The 23,127-nt window shown below is 39.1% G+C and overlaps 1 protein-coding gene across 27 annotated transcripts in view; it reads right to left on the reverse strand.

Annotated features, from left to right (window-relative positions):
- Positions 1 to 23,127, reverse strand: part of NEB (nebulin) — a 214,535-nt gene that overhangs the window by 179,727 nt on the left and 11,681 nt on the right. For 26 of the 27 annotated variants that reach the window (XM_086718590.1, XM_086718583.1, XM_086718584.1 and 23 more), the window contains exons 10-24: positions 18,507 to 18,611; positions 11,999 to 12,103; positions 11,259 to 11,366; positions 8,645 to 8,761; positions 6,409 to 6,513; positions 6,215 to 6,322; positions 6,013 to 6,117; positions 5,518 to 5,616; positions 4,350 to 4,454; positions 3,270 to 3,377; positions 3,071 to 3,184; positions 1,553 to 1,654; positions 1,343 to 1,450; positions 1,149 to 1,253; positions 38 to 136 (exon numbers count right to left, since the gene is read on the reverse strand). In XM_086718590.1, coding sequence (XP_086574716.1) covers positions 38 to 136; positions 1,149 to 1,253; positions 1,343 to 1,450; positions 1,553 to 1,654; positions 3,071 to 3,184; positions 3,270 to 3,377; positions 4,350 to 4,454; positions 5,518 to 5,616; positions 6,013 to 6,117; positions 6,215 to 6,322; positions 6,409 to 6,513; positions 8,645 to 8,761; positions 11,259 to 11,366; positions 11,999 to 12,103; positions 18,507 to 18,611 — 1,593 coding nt within the window. The remainder of the gene's footprint in view (positions 1 to 37; positions 137 to 1,148; positions 1,254 to 1,342; positions 1,451 to 1,552; positions 1,655 to 3,070; positions 3,185 to 3,269; positions 3,378 to 4,349; positions 4,455 to 5,517; positions 5,617 to 6,012; positions 6,118 to 6,214; positions 6,323 to 6,408; positions 6,514 to 8,644; positions 8,762 to 11,258; positions 11,367 to 11,998; positions 12,104 to 18,506; positions 18,612 to 23,127) is intronic. The other variant, XM_086718585.1, reaches the window with a different exon arrangement.

A 23,127-nucleotide genomic window follows, 5' to 3' on the forward strand; every position in this document is an offset into this window, starting at 1 on the left:
TCCAGGTCACTCACACTTGCACAAACAGGGCACTTACGTCACTAAGCTGTTTCGTGTTGAGCTGGGCTTGCAGCAGTACAGGAGTATCAGTGACGGCTGTGAATTTAGTCTTATCTGGGTGAACTTTGTATGTATGCTAGAAAAAAAGGTTCTTGAATGAAATTTCGTAATGTATCTTTATATTCTTGTTCATATACATGCTAACATATAAAAAATTTCCAGTCAAACATAGAGTTTATTTCCTAAAAACTTGGTTGATATGTTTTCACGTCTTCTCTCTCTCTCTCTCTCTCTCTCTCTCTCTCCTGAAGTTGCCTCTAAACTGGTCTCCCTGCTGCAATTTAGCAACCAGATTAATCTTCCTCCTATTGAAGCCTTACAATGGCTCTCCATTGCACATGCCTTCACTCTAAATTGTACCCTGGCTGATGAACCCTACTCTACAGAATCCACCCCCAACTTCATCTGTTACCATTTCACCTCTTCCTACTGTCCCTCCCTCCAGTGCACTTCAGCCACCTCATCCTTTCAATTCCTTGTTCTTTGCTTAGACTGTTTTTCCAGTTGCTCTCACCTTGATCTTAGCCTGGCTGCACTTTCCTGCCTTAGATCCTCCTTGAGCACCTGGTCTATGGTGCCCATCCAGTCCCTCTCTCCCACATCATCCTATTTTAATTCTATAGCATCATTCTACATGGGTTGTTTTACCATTGTCTGATATCTTTTTTAAGTTTCTGTGCTCTTTATTTTCTGCCTCTCCCGGTAAAATGCATGCTTCCCAAGAGGCAGCCCATCTTGTCCCCTCTTCTCCCCCAGCACCAAGGACAGTGTCTGACACAAGCTAGCTCCTCATGTAAATTTGGTAAATGAATGAACACCTATGTCTCATAAATCTCCCTATTTTCCCTTACTCCCCAAACCATGTATATATAAACTAGTGGACATAAAGATTTCTAAAACCCATGATATTTTCATAACAAATAGTTTTCTTCACAGTAATTTATGTGCTCTCCAATTCCACCCAAAATTTAAAATTTAACATCTCCTGCTAATCACTAGATGTTAGCATTGAAACTCCTGCTAAAATTACCACTAGATGGCACAAGAATCCCAAACCCAATTTTAAGAATTCAGGGCAGCTGACTTACATCTTTGCACTGGTCTAGCTTCTTAATTGCTTCATATTCTTGCGTTATTGTCTGAGGGAAATAACATTTCCCTTTATCTTCTTCATATTCTGCTTTGTAATTTTTCTAGATTAAGAAAGAATAAAAATGGATCATGGTTATTATTGCCCCCAAATAATATCACTGAGAGGCATGGGTATTTGTCTTCAACTTACGTCACTGTTTTGTGCTGAAACTTTCATGCAGTGTATTTGATATGGGTCCTCGAAGCTGCCTACATAATGTCCCAAAACATTCTGTACATATGAATCTTTGTATTTAGCCTGAAAGAGAAAACATATTGACAAATATGTCAATTACATATGTTATTTGTCAAATGGTAAAAAAAGCCCCGAAACCCCAGGGGTAACCATGGCCTTTCGAACCTCACTGAAGTTCTTCAGCAGAGTGTCAAGTTGATATTTGGGGGTCTCACAGTAGTTCATGCTCTTTGCTTTTGTCTTCTCATAGTTTTCTTTGTATAATCTCTGTCAAAGGAAAAAGAAAAACAATGATAAAAAATATGTATCTCATGATATAAAAGCCATTCTCATCATTGCTATACTTAACCAAAAAGGCAAATTTTGTATTTTTTCAGTATTTTCCATGAAGCAAAAAAAGTAGAATGAATATGGTAGAGCCTCAGGTCTTGTATAATCTAGGCTGCTAATAACCATATATATGCTTATATTATTTATCCTAACATTTCTCCACCAGAATAAACCAGAATATACCAATGCTGCTCTCTAAGCAATTTTTTGTCTTAAAATAATTCTTTCCAGGGGCACTTGGGTGGCTCAGTTGGTTAGGCAACTGACTTCAGCTCAGGTCATGATCTCCTGGTTTGTGGGTTCGAGCCTTGCATCGGACTCTGTGCTGATAGCTCAGAGCCTGGAGCCTGCTTCGGATTCTGTGTCTTCCCCCCACCCCCTCTACTCCTCCCCTGCTCACGCTCTGTGACTCTCTGTCTCTCAATAATAAATAAATGTTAAAAAAAAATTTAAATAATTCTTTCCATTTGAATGTGTTTGAAGGAAAATGGATTTTTTAAATAGTGCGAAATTAGGTAAAAGGTAGAAGGTGGACCTTAGATACTCAGGCACAGTCCTACAAAAGTATTCAGTTCAGCACTCGATGAAAATACATTTTATAACACCTTTGGAAGTTGGATTTTCTCATTGAGATCTAATATTTTTCTTTATAGTAATAATGCACAAAAAGATTTTTTTCCATTTTGTTGTAGGTAGCATGTATTTCTACACATTCTCCTTAATTCTCCCAGATAGAAATCCAAAAATATACTCAATAAAAATAAGAATATTTATAAATGATACAGAATAGGGAGTTTTTCCTTTATGCCATGAATTAGAGAGGCAATTTTTGTAAAGAGTTTTATTTTATTTTGGATATTTTAGTCTTTAAAATGAGATCAATATTTTATAAAATTTTTATTTTATAAAATAAAATACTTTGTTCTTGAGGTTATGCTTCATCTAGTTTTCCTACTTTGTCTTTAGCCTGATTTTCTCACTTCTTTCCTTTAATTTTTTCTGTATGTATTTTTGCAAAGCACCTTAGATCAGATCATGACAGAATAAATATGTACTTATGGGTACTGAGATATTAAGCCCATTTCTAGAAAAACAATAAAGAAAGTGCTATTGCTAGTATCTTTTCCCCTTAAGAAAACAGGGCATTAAAGAGATTAAGGAAACATTTACAATATTCACTGGTATCTCAAAGTACAGAATGAAGAGCTTAATCATCTTTTACCACTGGGTTTTCGTGTTTGATTTGTTATCCTGAATCTGAGATTTCACTTGCGCTAACATCCCACCCAAAGTTATATTAAACTGGAAGTACAACCACATCTGAAAATAAGGGTGATTCACAAAGACACTCACATCACTCTGGTTTTTGGCCGTCTTCAAAGAATGCAGCATCTTGGGATCGTCATGAATGCTGAGGGCTCCAATCATTTTCCCTTTGTTTTTCTCATAGTCTTTCTTGTACATCACCTGTAAAGACATCACACATGCCAGAGCCCACCCATCAGGAAATGTCAGTGAGGGCGCCCTGCCCAGGTGCCCAGGCCACACTCACATCGCTGGCGATCCTGCTGTTGGCTTTGGCTGCCAGCAGGGGAATGGCGTCCACTTTGATGTCAAACTTCTTTGCTTTGCTCTTCTCCCAGTCTTGCTTATAGACATTCTGGAAAGAAAAATTTTAACAAAGGAATTGGTAAAAATGACATGCATGTTATCACACTTTAAAGACAAAGGAATATCTCAATACTCTTAGTATGAATGAAATAAATGGATCATTTTCATTGTTCAGAAAATCGTGCATATTTTAGGTATTTCTCCTCAAGCTAAAGCTTCAAATTTTCCAAGATCAAGATTTTCTGCTCTTCATTAGAATCTTTCATCAAATTAACCTAATTCTAGTTACCATACTAATATTTGATCCTAACATGGGTATTTCACAGAGTGGCACAAATATTCTATAGTTAATTTACTTTTTAGGATCTAAAGATAACACTTTAGTTTGATCTCAAAGTCCTTTGAAAAGATTATTTCCTGAATCATTACAATACTCATTGATGCTGGATAATCTTAGCACTTATTTACAGAATTGTTGAAGAAATTGGGATCTCCCCTACAAGGAGAATTTGACTTTTCTATAAAATTAAGTTTTGAAAATGAAAAATAGCAACGGACACCTGGTCTTATGCCTTCTGAATACACTATATCTTAGTGCAAGTTCTCTTACATGTAGAAATAAGCACCATTTGTGCAAAAATAGGGACATTAAACCTCTGAGGAGTAAATAAAATGAAATTATATCTAAAAAATGAGGTCCTGGGTGAAAATTATAGCACAGTTAAATGAATGTGTGTCTAAAAGATCTAACATTATCATTTGCAATTAAACATACATGAGTGATGGCATTTTGAGGGTTGATTAAAACATATTAAGATTGGCTAACTGTATGAAGCTACTAACAATGTTGCTACCCACATTTATAAGGTGAGTTCAAAGATATGTGGGCAGAGGCATAGGAACATGATACAAATGTTAAATATTCTTCCCATTTTTGATGAAATGTTTTTTCAGTGAAGCAATCCAGAAATAAAAACACAGGTTGTCAGGATATCCCATAGCATAGCACACAGGAACTTACATCACTCAGGTTATAGGCATTGACTTTGTGTTGGATGAAGGCAGGAGTATCTGGAGGTATGTGGCACTTGAACTTTTCGTTTTCATGTTTCGCTTTGTAGTTCAGCTGAGAGAGAGAGAGAGAGAGAGAGAGAGAGAGAGAGAGAGAGAGAGAGAGAAAGGAACAGAGAGACAGGCAATAAGGGATACAATTAGTTCTGAAGAAGAATTGTTCCAAAATACAAAAATTTTGTGTGGTACATTTTCATGAAATAAAATGTAAAATACGTTTTGATAAATAACAACTGACAATGTTGTTAAGATCAAGAGAGAAGTCTAGAGCTAGGGTAGGCCTCCATTGACAACCTGTGTGCTGAACACATGATGGCTGATGTTGGTTACCATGGTAGAACTGTCCTGGAAGGAGGTGGCTCTTTCATATATGCTTCCTCTCCATGCATATCACAATCAGCCCCCAGAATCAGTAGATCCTGAGAGTCACAGCCCTTTCTTTCTTTTTATTGTCAATGCTCATGTATTGGAGAACTTACATCTCCTCACATCCATTACAGTTTGTTAATACTCTTATCTGAAGACTTTATTTCTGGATATAAATCTACTGGGATTACTTTTATTGTTTTGTTTTAACACAAGCTTGGAGGTTCATGCTTAAAACTCATGTGATAAAACTTATCTCAAAGACTCCATTTTCTAAAAACTTATTTGAGAGAGAGAAATCCCCTGTATTGAATATCTGCTCTGGGTCAGGGTATTTACTATGCACATATCTCCTTTTATTTACTCTTCAAAACAACCACAAATTATAAAAGGGAAATATGAGGCAAACTGAAGTTAAACGATTTGCCTGTGATGTCAGGTCATAAATGACAGAGGTACAATTTGAATCCAGTTTTGTCTGACTCAAAAACTCATGGTCTTTTCCAGTGTGGTAAGCTACATTAGTTTCCCTTATAGAACCATTTCGCTATAATTGTTATCCATCCAAGAAGATGCAAGGCAACTAAATAAGGAACTATTTTAGGTGATTACAAATATATACAAGTTAAATTTGCTAAAACTGAAATAGTCTTTTTTTTTTTGTAAATGTGACAAGTCACTGGATTTTATATATGGAGTTGTGAGATGTTATCCCTCATAATTGGATTTCTTGAACATTTAGATGAACTTACATCACTCAGTTGTTTGGAATTGACTTGGGCTTGCACCAGAACGGGAGAGTCCGTGACTTGAGTGAATTTTGTCTTATCTGGATGGACTTTGTAGGTGTGCTGTGGAGGAAAAAAGGAATGGTTTCAGCAGTCAAATCCAAGTTGACCTATAGACCAAGCAAGCAGAAACACTGCCGAAAACAAAAGAAACTTGTAGTTAATAAAACACATTGTTCTTTTCTCATTAGACTGCAGTGTCTTTGAGAGATGCCTTCACACTGTACAAGAAACTTTCTCATTCTTCACATTTCCGATAACTCTTCTTGGGGGAAATGAACTAGAATTAGCTCTTGAAATGTATTGGTGACCACAGGGGAAAACAGTTTACTACCAAATAAGTTTGTTTCTTATAATTTCCTTGCCTGCATGTATTTGAAAAGTGTTAAAATTTTAACTATCTCTTGACCACTGAGGCTATGGAGGTCAGGACGTTCAAAGTTCATGCTACGGACTTACATCTTTACATTGATCTAGTTTCTTGATTGCTTCATATTCTTGAGTTATGGTCTGGGGGAAGAAGCCCTTGCCTCTGTCTTCTTCATATTCTGCTTTGTAGTTTTTCTATGAGGAAAAGACATCAGACATAAGGATGCAACCATTTTATTCATGCCCTAAAGATGTGTTCATTGGAAAGCTAAACAATGGTCTTACAACTTACATCACTGTTTTGAGCTGAGACTTTCATGCAGTGTGTGTGATATGGATCCTCAAAGCTGCCTACATAATGTCCCAAAACATTCTTTACGTAGGAATCTTTGTACTTAGTCTGAAAGACAAAACATATTTCATGTATTGATTGGGGGGAATAATGGATCTTTTCTTAACACAGGAAGTAACCACGGGATTGCTTACGTCACTAGTGAAGTTCTGCAGAACTGTATCAAGTTGAAATTTGGGGGTTTCGCAGTAATTTATGCTCTTTGCCTTAGTCTTTTCATAGTTTTCTTTGTATAGTTTCTGTCAAAGAAAAAAAAATCTGTTAAAATAGATTCCTGTCACTCCTACACTGATTATAACACTTGTATTTCCCAACACTAAACAAAAGAAGCAGAAAAAAGATATCGCCTGTCAACTGTCTTAAAAACGGATAATCAAACATTGGGGTGTTGTGAATAAGTTTCTTCTATTAGTAATTACTGTAAAGCTTAGGCTTTTAACATTCACCAAAAAAAAAAAAAAAAAAAAAAAATCAAGAAACCAGAATGCTGCCTCAGACCAAGCCTTTAGTTGTGGAGTTTGGGTGTACTTTGGAACTCCTACTTCCTCTATGCCCCAACTCACACACGTCCCTCATTGACAGTGCCACAACAGAGAGGACTATTCTGAGCAGCAGTGATTTTTTTTTTTTTTTTAACAAACATGCATGGGGGCGCCTGGGTGGCACAGTCGGTTAAGCGTCCGACTTCAGCCAGGTCACGATCTTGCGGTCCGTGAGTTCGAGCCCCGCGTCAGGCTCTGGGCTGATGGCTCAGAGCCTGGAGCCTGTTTCCGATTCTCTGTCTCCCTCTCTCTCTGACCCTCCCCCGTTCATGCTCTGTCTCTCCCTGTCCCAAAAATAAATAAACATTGAAAAAAAAATTTTTTTTTTAAATAAAATAAAAAAAAAACAAACATGCATGAAAAAGTTTAGTATACGTTGAGAAAGTCTCTCTTCCTCCTTCTACCAAGGGAAAATGCCTTATTATACAGATAATATATCTTAAAATTAAGGTATATACAAGAACTTGGATCATGAACCTGCTCACTCTTCTCTGCTAGGATTTAAATTTAGCTCTAACAGTAACAACTGTTGGATTTTATTTTATTTTTTTAACATTTACTCATTTTTGAGAGACAAACAGAGACAGAGTATGAGTGGGGGAAGGGCAGAGAGAGAGGGAGACACAGAATCTGAAGCAGGCTCCAGGCTCTAAGCTGTCAGCACCGAGCCCAACGCAGGGCTCAAACTCACGAACTGTGAGATCATGACCTGAGCTGAAGTTGGACTCAACTGACTAAGCCACCCAGGTGTCCCTACAACTATTGGATTTTAAAGGCACACTGATAAAGTGGGCTATTGTCACTTTCTCATGTTGGGTTTTGAAATTGTAAATGGTGCAATTCAGTTTTTATATTTTTATATTGCTCTCTTTATCAACAAAGTAGATTTGGACCTGTGCTTTTATATGCTTGATAAAGATGATCTTCATTTAGGAAACAGGAGACAGGCTTTGCATTAATTTCCCAACAGAGCTATGTGGACAGACCCACTGACACCTTCTCACCTGCCACTCCACTCACCCCATTCCTCAATCACATGTATGCATCTCTACAGTGCTGACTGAATTCAATGAAAAAAGAAAAGATAACTAACCTGCAAAGAGAACCATGTTTCATCCTCAAATATTAGGAAAGCTTAACACAATGTAACTCTAAGAGAAAAACTCAACTGATCACATGTTCAGTCTCTTATATAGTCAAAGTGGTTTTGGGCTGTTAGTCTCTTAATATGCAAGTTCTCACTTATCTATTTTAAATGTAATTGGATTGGTCAGGCTTTTATTTCCACAAGTAGAAATTCCTGTGAAGACTTAGGGAGCCATCTTTTAAGTCATGCTGTCTGCAAATGATGGTTTCTAGGGCCAGCATCTGCACAGAAAATGGTGGTGGTGAGGGGGAAAAGTTGTGAAACAAAGGACACTGGTCTTCTCCCAGTGGCTCGAAGAACACAAGGGCAGGGTACACACACAACCTGATCCCTCTTCTCTTGCCCCCCTCCCCTCCCCTTTCAAAGTCTCCTCCTGTCTGTGTCAAAATCACATGTATCTCCTACAACCTGCTCTTTGTTCATATAGAAGCACCAGGGCCTATAAGCAAACGAAGATTTCTCTGCCATTGAACCAAATCCACAGAACCCCCAAAATGGACATACATCATACTCAGAGGCATTTATGTCTTCTTGTGGTTAAACAGTTCCAGGGAAACTGCTACACTAGAATCATAAAGTATTTGCAAAGTTATATTTGCATTTAGCCATTATAGAAGGAGAGAAATTTCACCTCTCTGGCAGCTAAGGTGGAAAAACACTTTTTGACAAGAATGTACTTACATCACTCAGGGCATTTCCTGCTGCCTTCAGCTGCTTGAGCAGTGGGTTCTCTGAAGCAGGAAGTACATTATAATCTGCTTTTCCTTTATTCTTTTCATAGTCTTCTTTGTATTTTACCTGTAGGAACGAAATAAAGTGATAAAGTAACTCTCTGGGTTATTTTTGCTCTTGTCTCTATTATGGATATTACGACATAGTTCCACAAATCAACTTTCTAGAAAAGTGACAGCTTGACATTTTACAAACAAAATACTCAAAGTAACTCATAACAGTAGCAGAGAAACTGCATAAATTTCCAGGATAACTTCCTGCCATTCATTTATTCATTCAAAAACATCCATAGGGTATCAATTATGTGCTGGCTCTGAGACAGGTGCAAGGAAGAATAACATATAGTCCCTGCCCTCAAAGACAGAAAGAGATAGCCACACAAATAATGATAGTGCATCATGTCCCAGACACTTACTGCTCCACAACCCTCATTGAGCTCTTAGCCTCTGGCTGCCTAACTTCCAACGTATTTTTAAAGAAAGCAAGCCTCAATCATCATCAATCTACCCTTTAATGCCTCATCTATGACTGTGTGTAAGCATGTGTGTATTTAATGTACATGCAGAAGGAGGAGGAAGGGGCTGGAGGCTGGATGAAGGATGACAACCTCTCCTTTTCTTTCTGCCCCTCCTGCTTTACACCTTTAATTCCAGCTTTAGCAGAAGCTTTAAACAAGGGCTCAGAAGCCCCTGTCTGGAGCATGTCCAAAGGGAGAAGAACAAGAAATGGATCCTATTTCTTGATCCACAGTGCCTGCCATTTATTCCAGCAATATAACTATAGAATATAGGAACATTCAAAGAATCCTAGATAAGCTACTAACATTTGAGAACCTTGAAAAACAGACATAACCAGCTTGGTATCCAAAGGCAGGAGATACACAACTGAAACACAGGTGCACTATCCCCTGTAGCACACAAAGAAGACTCATAGGGAATACACTACAGGAATGAAAGACATAACCTTTCTCTAGTATAGAATTATGTGATTCATTGAAAAATAGAAACAACCAGAAAAGGAGTTCCACACACCCTCCTATCTTCCTACCTGTATCTGGGATATGTGGTCTCCTCTCCTGTTTATGGATGAATTGTCAAGACCCATGGCAAAGTTACCCCTCTTGTTAAGCACCAGAACGTTTCCCTTTTCACCTACTCAAGGGCATTACTTCAGCCACTCTTCCCTCCTCAGACATCATCACGTTTTCCCCCCACACTGGATTTTTTTCCATCAGCATAGAAACATGGTGTCTTTGTCTCCAATCTTAAAAGAATCCCCTCTTCATCCACATATCCTTCAGCTACTACCCCATTTTCTTCTTTTCCTTTCAGGAAAATACTTTTAAAAACTTGAGTATACTTACACTTTTCTATTTCTCTCTTCTCATCCACTCATGAGCCCTCTCTAAGCAGACTCAACCAAATTGCTCTTAAGTTCACCAGAGACCACCTATTGGTAAATCCACTTCAGAAACATTTGACACAACTGATCACTCTCTTCACTCACTTCCCACTTCCCCTTGACTCTATTCCTACCTCACCTCGATGATGTGTTCACATGGAGATACTCCAGAGTTCAGTTCTCATAGCTTTGGGTCTACACTTGCTCTCTCGATGGCCTCTAGTCTTATGATGTTAAATACTATCCATCTACTGATGACTCCCAAATTTATATAATCCTTCTGGATGCCTCCCCAGAAACTTCAGACTCATACAATCAACAGTCCACTTAATATTTCCACTTGGATGTCTAAAAGACATCTCAAATCTTACATGTTGAAAGCTGAGCTCATGTATTCCCTCCAAAAATAATCATTCACTCTTTCCACATTCTTCTCTATCTTGATAGAGGGAAATCCCATCTCTCTGGTTGCTTAGACCCAAACTTTCCTCACATATCCCACATCCAACCCAACAGCAAACTAGGTCAGCTCTACCTTTCAAAGTACATCTCATCACTTGCCTTGCCCCGTTCCTGATCCAAAACATTACTATTTTGCACCTGAATCCTGAAATAGCTTCCTAGGTGATATGATCTTCCTGCTTTCACTGCTCCAGCAGAGCCAAGGCCAGGTTTGAATCAAGTCTGATTGGCTTTGAAGTTTATGCTCTTGCTAGTGCTTTAGAATGCTAAGGACTCTATTTACCAAAGTCTACTCTATAGAGTATATGCATATCCATGAATTTGTCTATCTTGTCTGTGAGATTTTCACCAATTAGTAGGAAAATAAGAAAAATAATGGTAATGGTGAGTGTGGGAGTGTCCATATTCATATAAGGTCGCCAGTTGTCTTTTCTTGGGGGATCCTCCTATCTGAGAGGATAGCCTTTCTACTTGCAGGTATTAAAAGGTCATTTATGAAATATTAAAGATGGTTATTTAGTATTGCTAATGGTCACACACAGCCAAGTTTTTCAAAAATTGGTAGCCCTATTATAACCCCAGAATATTTCTTTTGTTGTTCCCCAAGAATGCTTTTTTCCCCATTATATACAAAAGCAAGAGTTATAGGAAATTCACCCACACTAAGACCATCATGACAAATGAGAGCATCCCCTCATACCTTGCTAGCTGCCACCCCAGCTTGTTTATTCACTTTGTACTCTGGTGTTTCGGTCTGCATGAAGTAGATCTGGTCTTTCATACTCTCAAAGTCTTCTTGGTATTTCCTCTGTAAGACATTACACATACTGGAGAACTGCTGTGGGCATAGACTGTGCACAGGTTTCACATGGGAGGACAGGGGCTGGTGGGAGAGGTTACACAAAGCCGCTCCTCTTGGCTTACACAAGTCAGGTTACAATGAGAGAATGCAGTGCCATCACAAAAACAATTAGCAACTTAACAGAGATTTGGAGCAATTATAATAGGCTGAAAACCAGTCTTCAAGAAGGAGCTCTAAAAGGCCAGGGGCAGAGAACTTAAGAGAAAAGAAAGAGTGTTTTTCAGTGAAGAAAATCAGGGAAGAAACTAATCAGTTTCATAAATGTACTGTTTGGGCTCCCCAGGCAAAGAATAAATTTAAAAGGGCCCCCTTAACCTGTACTCACTTTGAAACTGTATTGTTCATATGAAAATTGAGGCATGAATAATGGAATCTGATCAAAGCAGTATTTCTCAAAAGGAAAGAGAGATAGGGGAATTTCTTTCTTGATCGGAACTCTATACAGATCTTACCCCCATGAAGGGGTACCCGGACTCTAATGTTCTGGTACCACTTTAGATGCAGCTGAGGGTCTGAAGTCATAAAATAAAGGGTCACACTTTCAACCTAAGAACATCTGGTCATTCCTTCCTACTTACTGTGCTGATATTATCAGCATTCATTCTGGCGGTTGCAATTTCAAAGCAAGGTGTCTCACTCCATTTGCCTTTGACTTTATTTTCATAGTCTTCCTTGTATTTGTTCTAGGAGAAAAAAAAGATGAAATATAGAAAATATAGAAAATGACAAATAGGATAGAAAACTAAGTGGTAATGGGCAGCTTACAAAATTTTATTTTTAACTTAAAACATATCTTGACTATGGTCCTTAAGTTCTTAATAGATGTCTTCAAATGTTCCAGGATAGTATCAATTTACCCAACAAAAAAGTTGGGCGAGAGGGTAGAGGTAATAACTGACCACCTTCCTGTTGAGTCTGGGAACTTAGTTCATTCAAAACTTATAGATGTTCCCTGATGTTTGAGGGAGGAGACTCAGGAGCATCCTCCACTTATATTTCAGAGTTATAATAAAACCACTCAACCCACATTTCCATGCCAGATGAAATTAGCCATAAATTTCTGAGATTTACCAAAACTTCTAATTATCCAGAAAGGAATGCCACCACAAAATTTGGCTTGAAGGCTAATGAATAACACTTTCCAATTTAGACTTGAAGAAATTTTAATGAGAACTCGTAAATAATTCAAAAATTGCCCCATCTTATTCACAAACACATTCCACCTGAACCCCCAGGCTGTGAGCAGCCTTGAGAGGAATTAGGTCTTCTTTATGTTTATATCCTCAGAATCTAACACAAAATGCATCACACAAAAGTGACCTCATAAATGCATGTCCAACAAAACTAAACTGAACTAAGCCCATGATATGTGGCTTCAAACTGCCTTGGCCTAGAGTGTTCTTAAAATAAAATTAGGGGCACCTGGGTGGCTCAGTCAGTTAAGCGTCTGGCTTTGGCTCAGGTCATGATCTCACGGTTTGGGAGTTCAAGCCCTACATCAGGCTCTGTGCTGACAGCTCAGAGCCTGGAGCCTGCTTCAGAGTCTGCATCTCCCTCTCTCTCTGCCCCTTCCCCACTCATGCTCCATCTCTCTCTCTCTCAAATAAATAAACATTTAAAAAATATATATGTTTAAAATAAAATTCAACCAGTCAATCTCAAACCTGGGCATATGAGCCAGAGCTGGGTTATAACAATTTCCCCTTCCTGGCTCATAGAAATGTGTTAACAACCAGCGAGTCTCAAAGTGCATGCCTACACCCCCACTTCACTCTTCAGGAAAAAAGAAAGTGATTTTCTGGTATACCTTCAACAGAACCAGTACCAAGGATGAGTGATATGCAAAGCCAGTGAGTTTGAGTTAAAGGATGCTCAGCCCTCTCTCAAATGCCTTTATCCATTCTTCTCAAGAGGCTAATACGCTAAATGCTAGCCAAGTGTTTTTCATAACTATAAATTTTAGATTCCTGGGACGGAGTTCAGAAGCTCTGGGCCCAAGACTAAAGTCCATCATTACCAAAGATGTGGCTTAGCCTCTCCAAGTTTCAGGGTTCTTAACCACAGCACCGGCAATAATAATTCCTTCCACAGAGGACTGTTGAAAAGTTTACATAAGTTTATACCCTGAAGAGTCCTTTGCAAACTCTTCAGTGCTAAACAAATGTATGGTATAATAACAATAATGTTGCCAACATTGCTAGCATAACAGAGTAAGAAACTCTGGAGAAAATTCTGTGTGTGTGTGTCTGTGTATGCACACGCATGTGTATTCTTCAGTGAAAATCTTTGTTGAGATAATATTTACATTTAAGTGTCAATTTGCCTACTCTCTTCTTTGGAAGCTTTAAAAAATTGAAGTCAACTCTTTAGTCAGTCAAAACTGACTGAATTCAATTGGTCAAAATGGATGTTTTGATTTGCTGATTGCCTATAGAAGTATTTCTAATCTTTTTGGCGAATAGACCTCTTCAGAAATCTGAGAAAGCTATAAAATGCCCATAAACACAACTTCAGAGGTTCTTGATGTATACACACCCCAGGTTAAGACCTCCAAATCCACATTTTTCGTGGAATACTGCCCTTTCTCTGCTTGCTGGCAAAGGAAGAGACCTTTAAGATTAGGGGATAGGGGCAATTGGGCCTGATATATCCCCAGAACTTTGTGATAGGATTTAAAATTGAGAAGGCAGCAGATACTCTTAATGAGATCCAAAAGTTGGGTTATTGTGAAGAAATAATTAGAATCACATATATAGATTTGTTAAGAAAATTAAAATTCTTACATTAAGAGATGGATGTCTGATTTTTTAAAAGATATTAAAACAAGATAAAAAATAAGAGTACAAGACCATCCAGCACCCTCACCCAAAGTCCTTCCCCACTTCTTCCTCTTCATAAACCAGTCATCATAGAGTTGGATCTCTCACAATCCACCCCGAGTATTCCCAAGTCTGGGAAGATTTTCATTGTAAGGAAAGAGGCTGGGGCTTGTTATCTATTGAGGAAGTTACGGCCTTCCCCTCCATCTATAGGTAGGAGAGGCGTTAAAAGGCTGAAGGCCTGCAGCTTGAGGAATCAGGAGAGTGAGGTATGTGTCTATGTGGTACCTCCTCTGTCAACCAAGTGGTCTTATTCTACGAGTCTGGCAGCAAGGCCTGAGTACTTATGTGGTACACAGAGATTGTTAGCCGTACCAGGGTCCAACATCCAACTTTCCCCCCAACCCCACTCTAATTCTCCTGTCCAACTCTGTCATAGGTAAAGCCAATCAATGGAAACCTGGCAGCAAGAATCGATTTAATATTCTCTAAGATTCTGTGTTCACTTAACAGAGGAAAGTACATTGAGTCAATTACAAGCTACTAAACACCTTCTGTGGGCAAGACAGTAACTGCATGTTAATACATGTAGTAAAATTGCTTCCCCATAGTCCTTCCTCCCCAGAAATGAGCTGAGAGTGCTTCCATTGGGCCACAAATTGGACACACTAATGTCCTACTTAAACACATGGTTTCATTTTCTACTTTCCCTATCTGCATCTGTGGTTTTGATGTGGTTATCAAATGGAAGGAATACAAAGCCAGTTTAGTTAATCACACTTCACTCTTTTTCTATGAGTAGCTAAATACTGGGACTTCTGACAGTTTCATTCGAAAACAAGTTATCCTCTCAGAATTGTGGAGGGATTCCCAACTGGTATTTTCATTGCCTACAGTGGGCCCAGGGATGCTTTCCGTACTCAACCAAATCTCTTCTGTTGATATCAATGGAGATCTCCCCCTAATTCTTTATTATAGAGGACTTTCCATGGTTTTAGAAGATCACAGTTTGGCATCTTCATGCTGTGTAACAGTATTTCCTGAAAGATATTTTTTAAAAAACATCCTAGTGAAATAGTATATATCGGTCACTGCCTCCAGTTCCTAACACAGAAGTCCTAAACCTTGTAATCTCCTGAGTGATAGGGTTGTCTTTTGTTTCAATGAGACAACTCCTGGATAGATTTATGATGGGGGCTGGTCATGAGAAAGACCAAGCCATGATTAGAAGCTTGGAACTTTCCACCTCACCCTTCATTTTCTGAGGAGGGGAGAGGGGCTGGAGACAGAGTTAATAATCAGTTAGGCCTATGGGATGAAACCTCCATAAAAATCCATGAAGGACACAATTCATACAGCTTCCATTTTGGTAAGCACATCCACACGCTAGAAGAGTAGTACGCCCCAGCTCCACAGAGACAGAAGGTCCTGTGCTTGGGACCCTTCGGGACCTCACCCCAGGTTCCTCTTTATCTTGGTTGTTCATCGGTGTCCTTTATCATGTAATGAACATAAAAAAGGGTTTCCCTAAGCTCTGTGAGCCAATTATTAGCAAATTATTAAACTTGAGGAGGGGGTCATGGGAACCCGGATTTATAGTCCAAAGTATGGGAGGTCCAGACTTATGACTAGTGTCTGAGATAGGGGTAGTCTCATGGGTCTGGGCCCTTAACCTGTGAGATCTGAGCTAACTCCAAAAAGATAATGTCAGAATTGAACTGAATTATAGGACACCAATTTAGCGTCAGAGAATTTGTTTGGTGTGGTAAAAAACCCATTTGGTGGCAGAAGTACGCATAGAGAGTAGAGGAAACAGAGCTTTTCCTTTCAACTCTATGTCCCTGAACTGGAAATTCTAACCTGAAATCTCACATTTCTCCCTTTAAGAATCTGGAAAGAAGCAGAGAAGCAAGCACAGAGAAACTAAAGGGACTTCTCAATGTTGCATTCAGGACCCCACTTTCAGCTGGCTGTAGTGTGCATAGTGTCCTCACCTGGAAGGCTTGCTTAATGAAAAACCCTGCCTGCCTGTCCGTCTGTGTTAGGGCTACAAAATGCAGCTGAGCCAGGATGAGTGCTGGTATTGGAGCTGGTGCCTTTGGCCAAAGACAAAGGTAAGAGAATTGATTCTGACAGGTACAGTAAGGAAAGCTGGTAAACAGAATATAATCAATATATAAGCAATATAAATCGTTACAGATATACGATCATTATATTAATGTATGAAATAAAGGCTATAAGACAAAGGGATGTATTGGGAGACACAGACAAGGAAATGCTCAATTTAAATACATAAGAGTGAGTACATAAGGAGATTTAATCTATTTTGGAAAGAAAGGAAATGATGATACTGAAACATGCATCAGAGCCCATGACCATGGGGAATACTTCAAGAGAAAAGAGGTAGGTCCCACAGCAAAATCACCTCTTTCTCCTCCACCTGCAGCCCCACTCCTCTCTTATTGGATGGTTTGTTGTTGTATGGACTGCTACAGATCACAAGCATTTCTTCCTAAAGTGAGTGTTATTTTGAATGCACAGCAGCCATTAAGAACTTGGTATTTGGGGAAGACTGGGATAAACAGCCAAATACGGTGACTTTCATCCTCCCCCATTCTCCCTTGGCCTTGTTATTCCACAAGGGCAAATCCAGCCCCCGGTGAGGTTTTCAAGTGTCTAATGATGCCACCGTATCCGGCTGGAGTGGCACAGTCCAACAGGCATATAATGCAAGCTGCCAGTGTAATTTTAGATTTTCTAGTAGCCAATTTTTAAAACGTAAAAAGGAACAGGTGGGAAATTAATTTTAATAATATATTTTTACTTAATAGGTCCAAAAATATTATTTCAACCTGTAATCAGTATAAAAATAATGAATGAGCTATTTTACATTCATTTGGTCATACTAAGTGTTCCCAGTGTATATTTCACACAGAGAAGACCCTCAGTTTATACAATCACATTTCAAATGCTCAATAGTCACATGTGGATGATGGCTACTATATTGACGAGTGCACTTCTAGACTGGTGTGTCTAAATTAGTGGAGACTGGAGCAGTGTGAAAGTGATTTATTTTTTATCACATTCAAGTACCCACACTGCACACTCAAGGTAAAAGCATGTTGCAATAGTAAGAAAGCTTTTAAAATATGTTTTAAATAAAAATTAAAAATAAATTTTTCTTTACAAATAACCACTTGAAAGGAGCTTTTTCTTTTTCTTCAAAAAAAGGCCCATCACCCTTGTTTTCCATCTCCCTTGTTTCCCAATCTTATTTAAATATCAACACTTTCAGTAGGCCGGCTCTTTATGGACAGTTCTAAAGTTCATTTCCGCTTAGCCCTGGGCAAATGTCAGGGTCATGGCATTCCTATTAGTGAAAAGTTACTGTACTTAGCAGATTCTCCAAATAGCCTCTGGTTATACAGTTAGTAGTCTGCAATATCAGACACTAAAAACATCATTGAATAGACTTCATCATCCATAACTTTTCTTCCTTCTTCTTCACTAGAGACATCCTTTCCCACAAAATACCTAAACAAAATGGAAACCTTGAGGTTCCATCAAAATTCAAGCAGAAGACCAAACTGGGACTCAACTCCACAGAGGGCCAAGAAAAAAGTATTTAAAATCAGCAGTATCCCAGGAGAAAGTGGCCTGATTTAAACCAATTTAAAATAGGAATTTAGCATGGGTCTGGTCACCAGTTGGACATCTGTCTCTCTGCATTCTCTGTCAGGCCTACATTCCTCAGAGCTAGCTTACCAGGCTAAATATAGACAGACTAAGCTGTTTGCCTGGGCTTTAAAAGTTATGAGGTGCACTGCCCATGGCTGTCAAACTAATGGCTATGTCTGAGAGATCACGCATGCATTCTTATTTTCTCCATGTCTGACTGATAGCTACAAAACTGTACACTCAATTAAAACAATCAGATCCTCCAAAGAAAACGTGTGGGGACTCAGTTCTTTGTTAGTATCACTCCTGCAAGTCAAAATGTTAAATGACATCAGGGCACAGGTTCTGTTTTCAAAATGCAGCTTTCACATTTCCTCATCACGGAGCCATTAAGCTGGCTAAACATTTATTAACATGGTTCCATGATGTTCATGAATGTAATGTTTTTGCCGCCGACTTTTCAGAGTCATATTGCAAAAACACCCTCACAGTGTTGGCATTGGGTCTTTAAATCCCCCTTACTTACTTTCTCTGATGTTTGAGATTATTAAGTCAGAGTTTTCAAGGGAGGCCAGTCCTATGTACTTACCTTGCTCACTTGATTGGTCACTTTCTTTGCAAACTCTATATCTGGAGGATCCGGCAGAGATGTGAATTGAGATTGCTGTTCAGCATGACCTTTTTTGTAGGCGATCTGACAAAATAAAAGACAGGGACGCTCATGAGACACAGAAAATTATTCTATTTCCCATGTTCCATTTGTTGGCAATTTTGAAAAAGACTATGTATTCATCTGTATTTGAAGTCTTAAACTTTAGTCTATCACGTAACAGTAACTTATCCTTGCAGATGCTACACGCCCTTGCTCTCAGTATTACCAGCAATTCCTATTTCGTTAAGTCTTCCCTCTTCAAGATTATTAATCCTAGATCTGTTTCCTTCCATTTGTATCCATGCCATGATTTGCAGTTGAAATTATTCTGTTAACTGGCATCCTCAACTCCCAATCTCTTGTCTTTACATCAGCTACCATACCCCTAGCTCTGGATCAACTCAACTACACACTTCCTCTTATATCCAGGATGATGAGTGACACTGAAGAAAATCACACAACTCTATTGATTGGATAATGATAATGTGATAAGCATGATTAAAAGGGCCACTGAAGAAGGTACAGAAGTGGGAGAGGGGGCCTCTTGAACCTAAGCCCTTAGCTTGAAGTCAGGGTGCCTACCTAGTGATACGTGCTTATGAACAACAGCTTGCTTGGGGCTCTGTGCCCGATACTCTGAGTTTATGGTATCCAATTGCCACTTTGCCTTCAATGAAGCTTGAAAACCCCATTATGCATCTCTGGTCAGGCTCTACTTTCAGTGGCTAGTGTAAAACCCCAAGAATGTCCTTAGGCCCCCAGTCAACTCTCAGCTTCCTCTCTCATAGAGTAAAGAGAGGCTATACATATGCTTAGCTTTCCCTGTACTCATCCCTCCCTCCCACCTGCTGCATGGTTCAGAGAATCAACCCTTGTGGGGCAGGAGTCCTGTACTCAGACAGCTAATCCCTCCAGTAGCCCTCTGGACCTAGATGCATCCATTGCCCCTTCTCTTTCTTGACAGCTTCAACTGCTCCCTCTTCATTAGTTCCTTTCAGCCTGTGAAAGGCCTCTCTTGTCTTAAAATAAGTATCATGTCTATTATCATGCAGCCCCTTCACTCTTTCTCTCTTTTTTTCCTCCACTACTAACTACTTAGACCTTTTCTTTCACCAATCTTGAGCCCTGCCCCCACAATGCTATTTGTAGGTCTCCCACAAGAACTATTTGTATTATGCCCCTACAAGAACTACTTGTAGGTCCCCAGACCCACAAAAACCTCTTATGCCTCTGAACCTTGTACCTGCTGTTCCCTTTTCCCTGGAATGCCCCAGCTCCACACTCTCCCCATGTGCCTGCAAGCTGCTGCTCATTCTCCACGTCACAGTCTCCCCTCCCTAACCTGAGGACCTTTTCCTGGGATCTCACTCAACTTGGCCCTTACTTCCTTTAAAGGAATTATCAGATGACACTGTGATTGGTTGCTTACACATCTGTCCCACCTTGGACTATGAGCTCTGGGATGATGGAAAACATACCTGCTCATCTGTGAACACTTGTGGCTTGCACAGAGACTGACTAGAGCGAAGGTTCAATGATTGATTTCTGAATGTGTGTTTTATACACTGTGGCCATTGGGGGAAATCACAAAAGGAGATTTATCATCCCAACTCTTCTCCTACTCACTTGTGAGACTTCTACAAATTATTTCTCCTTCCATGTGGCAGTATTCTTATTTACGACATAAAGAGGTTGGATAGTTCCAAGGTCCCAGTCATCTCCTTCGTGGTTTAACCAAGTCTAGCTATGTCTTAGCTTAATAATGTCTACCTACTGCCTATAACAAAAGCTTTTATGAACATTAAATCAACAGGGATACAAAACAGCAATTTTAAAATGTACTTATATTAATTCTACTGCTCAATCTTTTTTGTTGTTGTTGTTGTTAAGTAGTGAAGACTTTATTGTAGGCATAGGGCAATTGGTATTTTCCATGGCTGGCTAAGTCCTCAGAGAGTATGCAACATCCTATCAAGAAAAATGCTTACTAACTATGACATTCTGTCAAGAATTTTCAGAGAAATCAGATCTGGAAGTCCTAACTTCTCAGGAACCTTATTCAGAATTCTGTATAGTTAGAATTCTGCACTCTAGTCAGCTTAAGGACTCTCTTGGGGTTTGCAAAGTATTTTGTCTCTGCTTAGATAACAAGAAAAACATAGTAAGTAGGGTTCAGAGAAAGTGGAAGAAGGCGCAGGAGAGGGAGAGAAAGCCTCTGAATCCAAGCCCTTAGTCTGAAATCTACATGCCTATCCAGTCGTATGTTCTGTGAACAACAGTTTGCTTGGGGTTCTGTGCCCAATAACTGTAGAAGTTTATGGTACTGACAACATTATTAATAGGCATGTTGGTAATCTGATACTTAGTGCATAGTTAATCTGCAAAACATAAAAAATAAAAAATAAAGGCCATACCTTAACTGCCAAGTTTTTCTAAGGATGGGAAGATTTTACTTCATTGTTATATATTCTCCATTATGTACTCTGTTGAGAGATCTCAAAATACGTGGCCAATTTTAACTGTTCAAAGTCCATAGCACTGGAGTGGCATGAGGTGTCCCTTCATCTCTCCATTTTATGGGTAAAGGGAGACATTTGGAGATTAAGTGTCTTCTTGGAAACCTCTTCCTAGGCTTACATGACATGGCAGTTCCTGGTTGTCCTTCAACTTCTCTGTTCGTGGCTGGCTCCTTTCCAGATGTCCTACGTGTGGTGTCCTCCAAAACTCTGCCCTTGGCCATACACTGTTCTGCCTCCCTCATACATGGTCACACCTGCAGCTGTCACTTTTATTCTGATGACTCTCAAATGTTAATCTCTTTCCTACTCTCACACCTATGCAACAGTATGAAACTTCTAATTTATCTATAAAATGTCTTGATCTGAATGTTCCATTGTCTCAACTCCATTTCTCTTTCCACAAATGCATATTTACCACTTGTACCCCTATATACCCAGACTACCAGTCTTTCACATTAACTCCTCTATGGCTCCTTTGTTTCTTTCGTCTCCAATATCCAATGTCCTTAACACTTTTACAATACTTACTACCTTCAGATTCCGTTCTTCTCCTTTGTCCCGGTCATCCTTTCAATCCTTCTGTATTACTTAAAATAGCCTTCTTAAAATTATCACAATTTTTCTAGTCTCAATGCATTGTATTGTCTGTAAAATTTTTCCATTTGCTTTTAGCATATTGTTTTCCCCACCAAAACCATATGATATCTCTTATTGAATACATATCATGTCAAAGCTATTTTGCCTGATTTTCAAGGTCCTGCTGCCAGTTTCTTAAACATGGTCTCCTAACTAGGCACACACAGCATTCACCTTCTTTGCCCTCTCTAGACTCATTTCACTTCTGTCCCTTTGTTCAAGTGCTCGCTCTACTTGAAAAGCCTTTCCTGTTCATCACTGCCCATTCCCTTTGGATTACCACTTCCACATGGCCTTTGCTAACTGCTTGCATGTGCCCTGTCTTTCAGCAAGTATTAGACTATAGAATTTGCTTTCTATATAAATATAAAAATATAAAATTAAAAAAATTTTAAAAATTTTCATGTTATTTAATATATAACACTTTCATGTTATCAGCCTGATTATAAATTCTCAAGGGAAAGGATATGAAAACTTCATATACTTTTCTATCCTGCTAGGTATGCATGCATAATGGACTTTCAACACATAACTATTAACATTTATTTATTTTTGAGACAGAGACAGAGCATGAACGGGGGAGGGTCAGAGAGAGGGAGACACAGAATCTGAAACAGGCTCCAGGCTCTGAGCTGTCAGCACAGAGCCTGACGCGGGGCTCGAACTCACGGACCGCGAGATCATGACCTGAGCCGAAGTCGGCCGCTTAACCGACTGAGCCACCCAGGCGCCCCTCAACACATAACTATTGATCACTTGATAAAGGTTACACAACAGTATTGTAGATTTATGAGATACAGAACCGGAAAGCTAAGTTAAAAGAGAAGCAAGAGGTCCCTACACATCAAAATGGGTACTGTGTACTAGACGGCCTTAAATTTTTGTTATGGCTTCATTAGTTGCTAACTTACTCTATGGAAAGATATGAGTATTTCTAGGCTATATTTTAACCAATTATATGCAAATGGAGATAGAAATATGTCCACTAAATTTGCAAGTGATATCAAGTGAGAGGCAATAAAAAATTAGACCTCAAAAGCTGGAGATGCCATCAAATGAATATGCATAATTCCAGTACAGGGCAAGATAGGATCCTAAGATCCACTGGAAGTAAATCACAGTAATTTTCAACTGACTTGTTGAAAATTTCAACTGACTTACATTCACAGTGAATATAAGAGGTTCCGGGGGCTTAGTTGACAACTGAATGAAAAACAACTTGTTAAATAATAAAACGGTGCTCTCCTGAAGACTAGAGTAGTAGTCTTTTCAATACGGCAGCTAACAAATCCAGGGGTCAAGAAATAAAGAACCTCAAAACAAGGGAAAGTGCTAGAATCGAGTGGGGCTCTCTGCTGCTGCCACTGCTTTCAACCTAAGGACTAAAACTATTAGGCTTTTTA

This window comes from Puma concolor, chromosome C1, assembly GCF_028749965.1.
Source record: "Puma concolor isolate L17-30 chromosome C1, mPumCon1.1.hap2, whole genome shotgun sequence".
Classification (NCBI taxonomy): domain Eukaryota; kingdom Metazoa; phylum Chordata; class Mammalia; order Carnivora; family Felidae; genus Puma; species Puma concolor.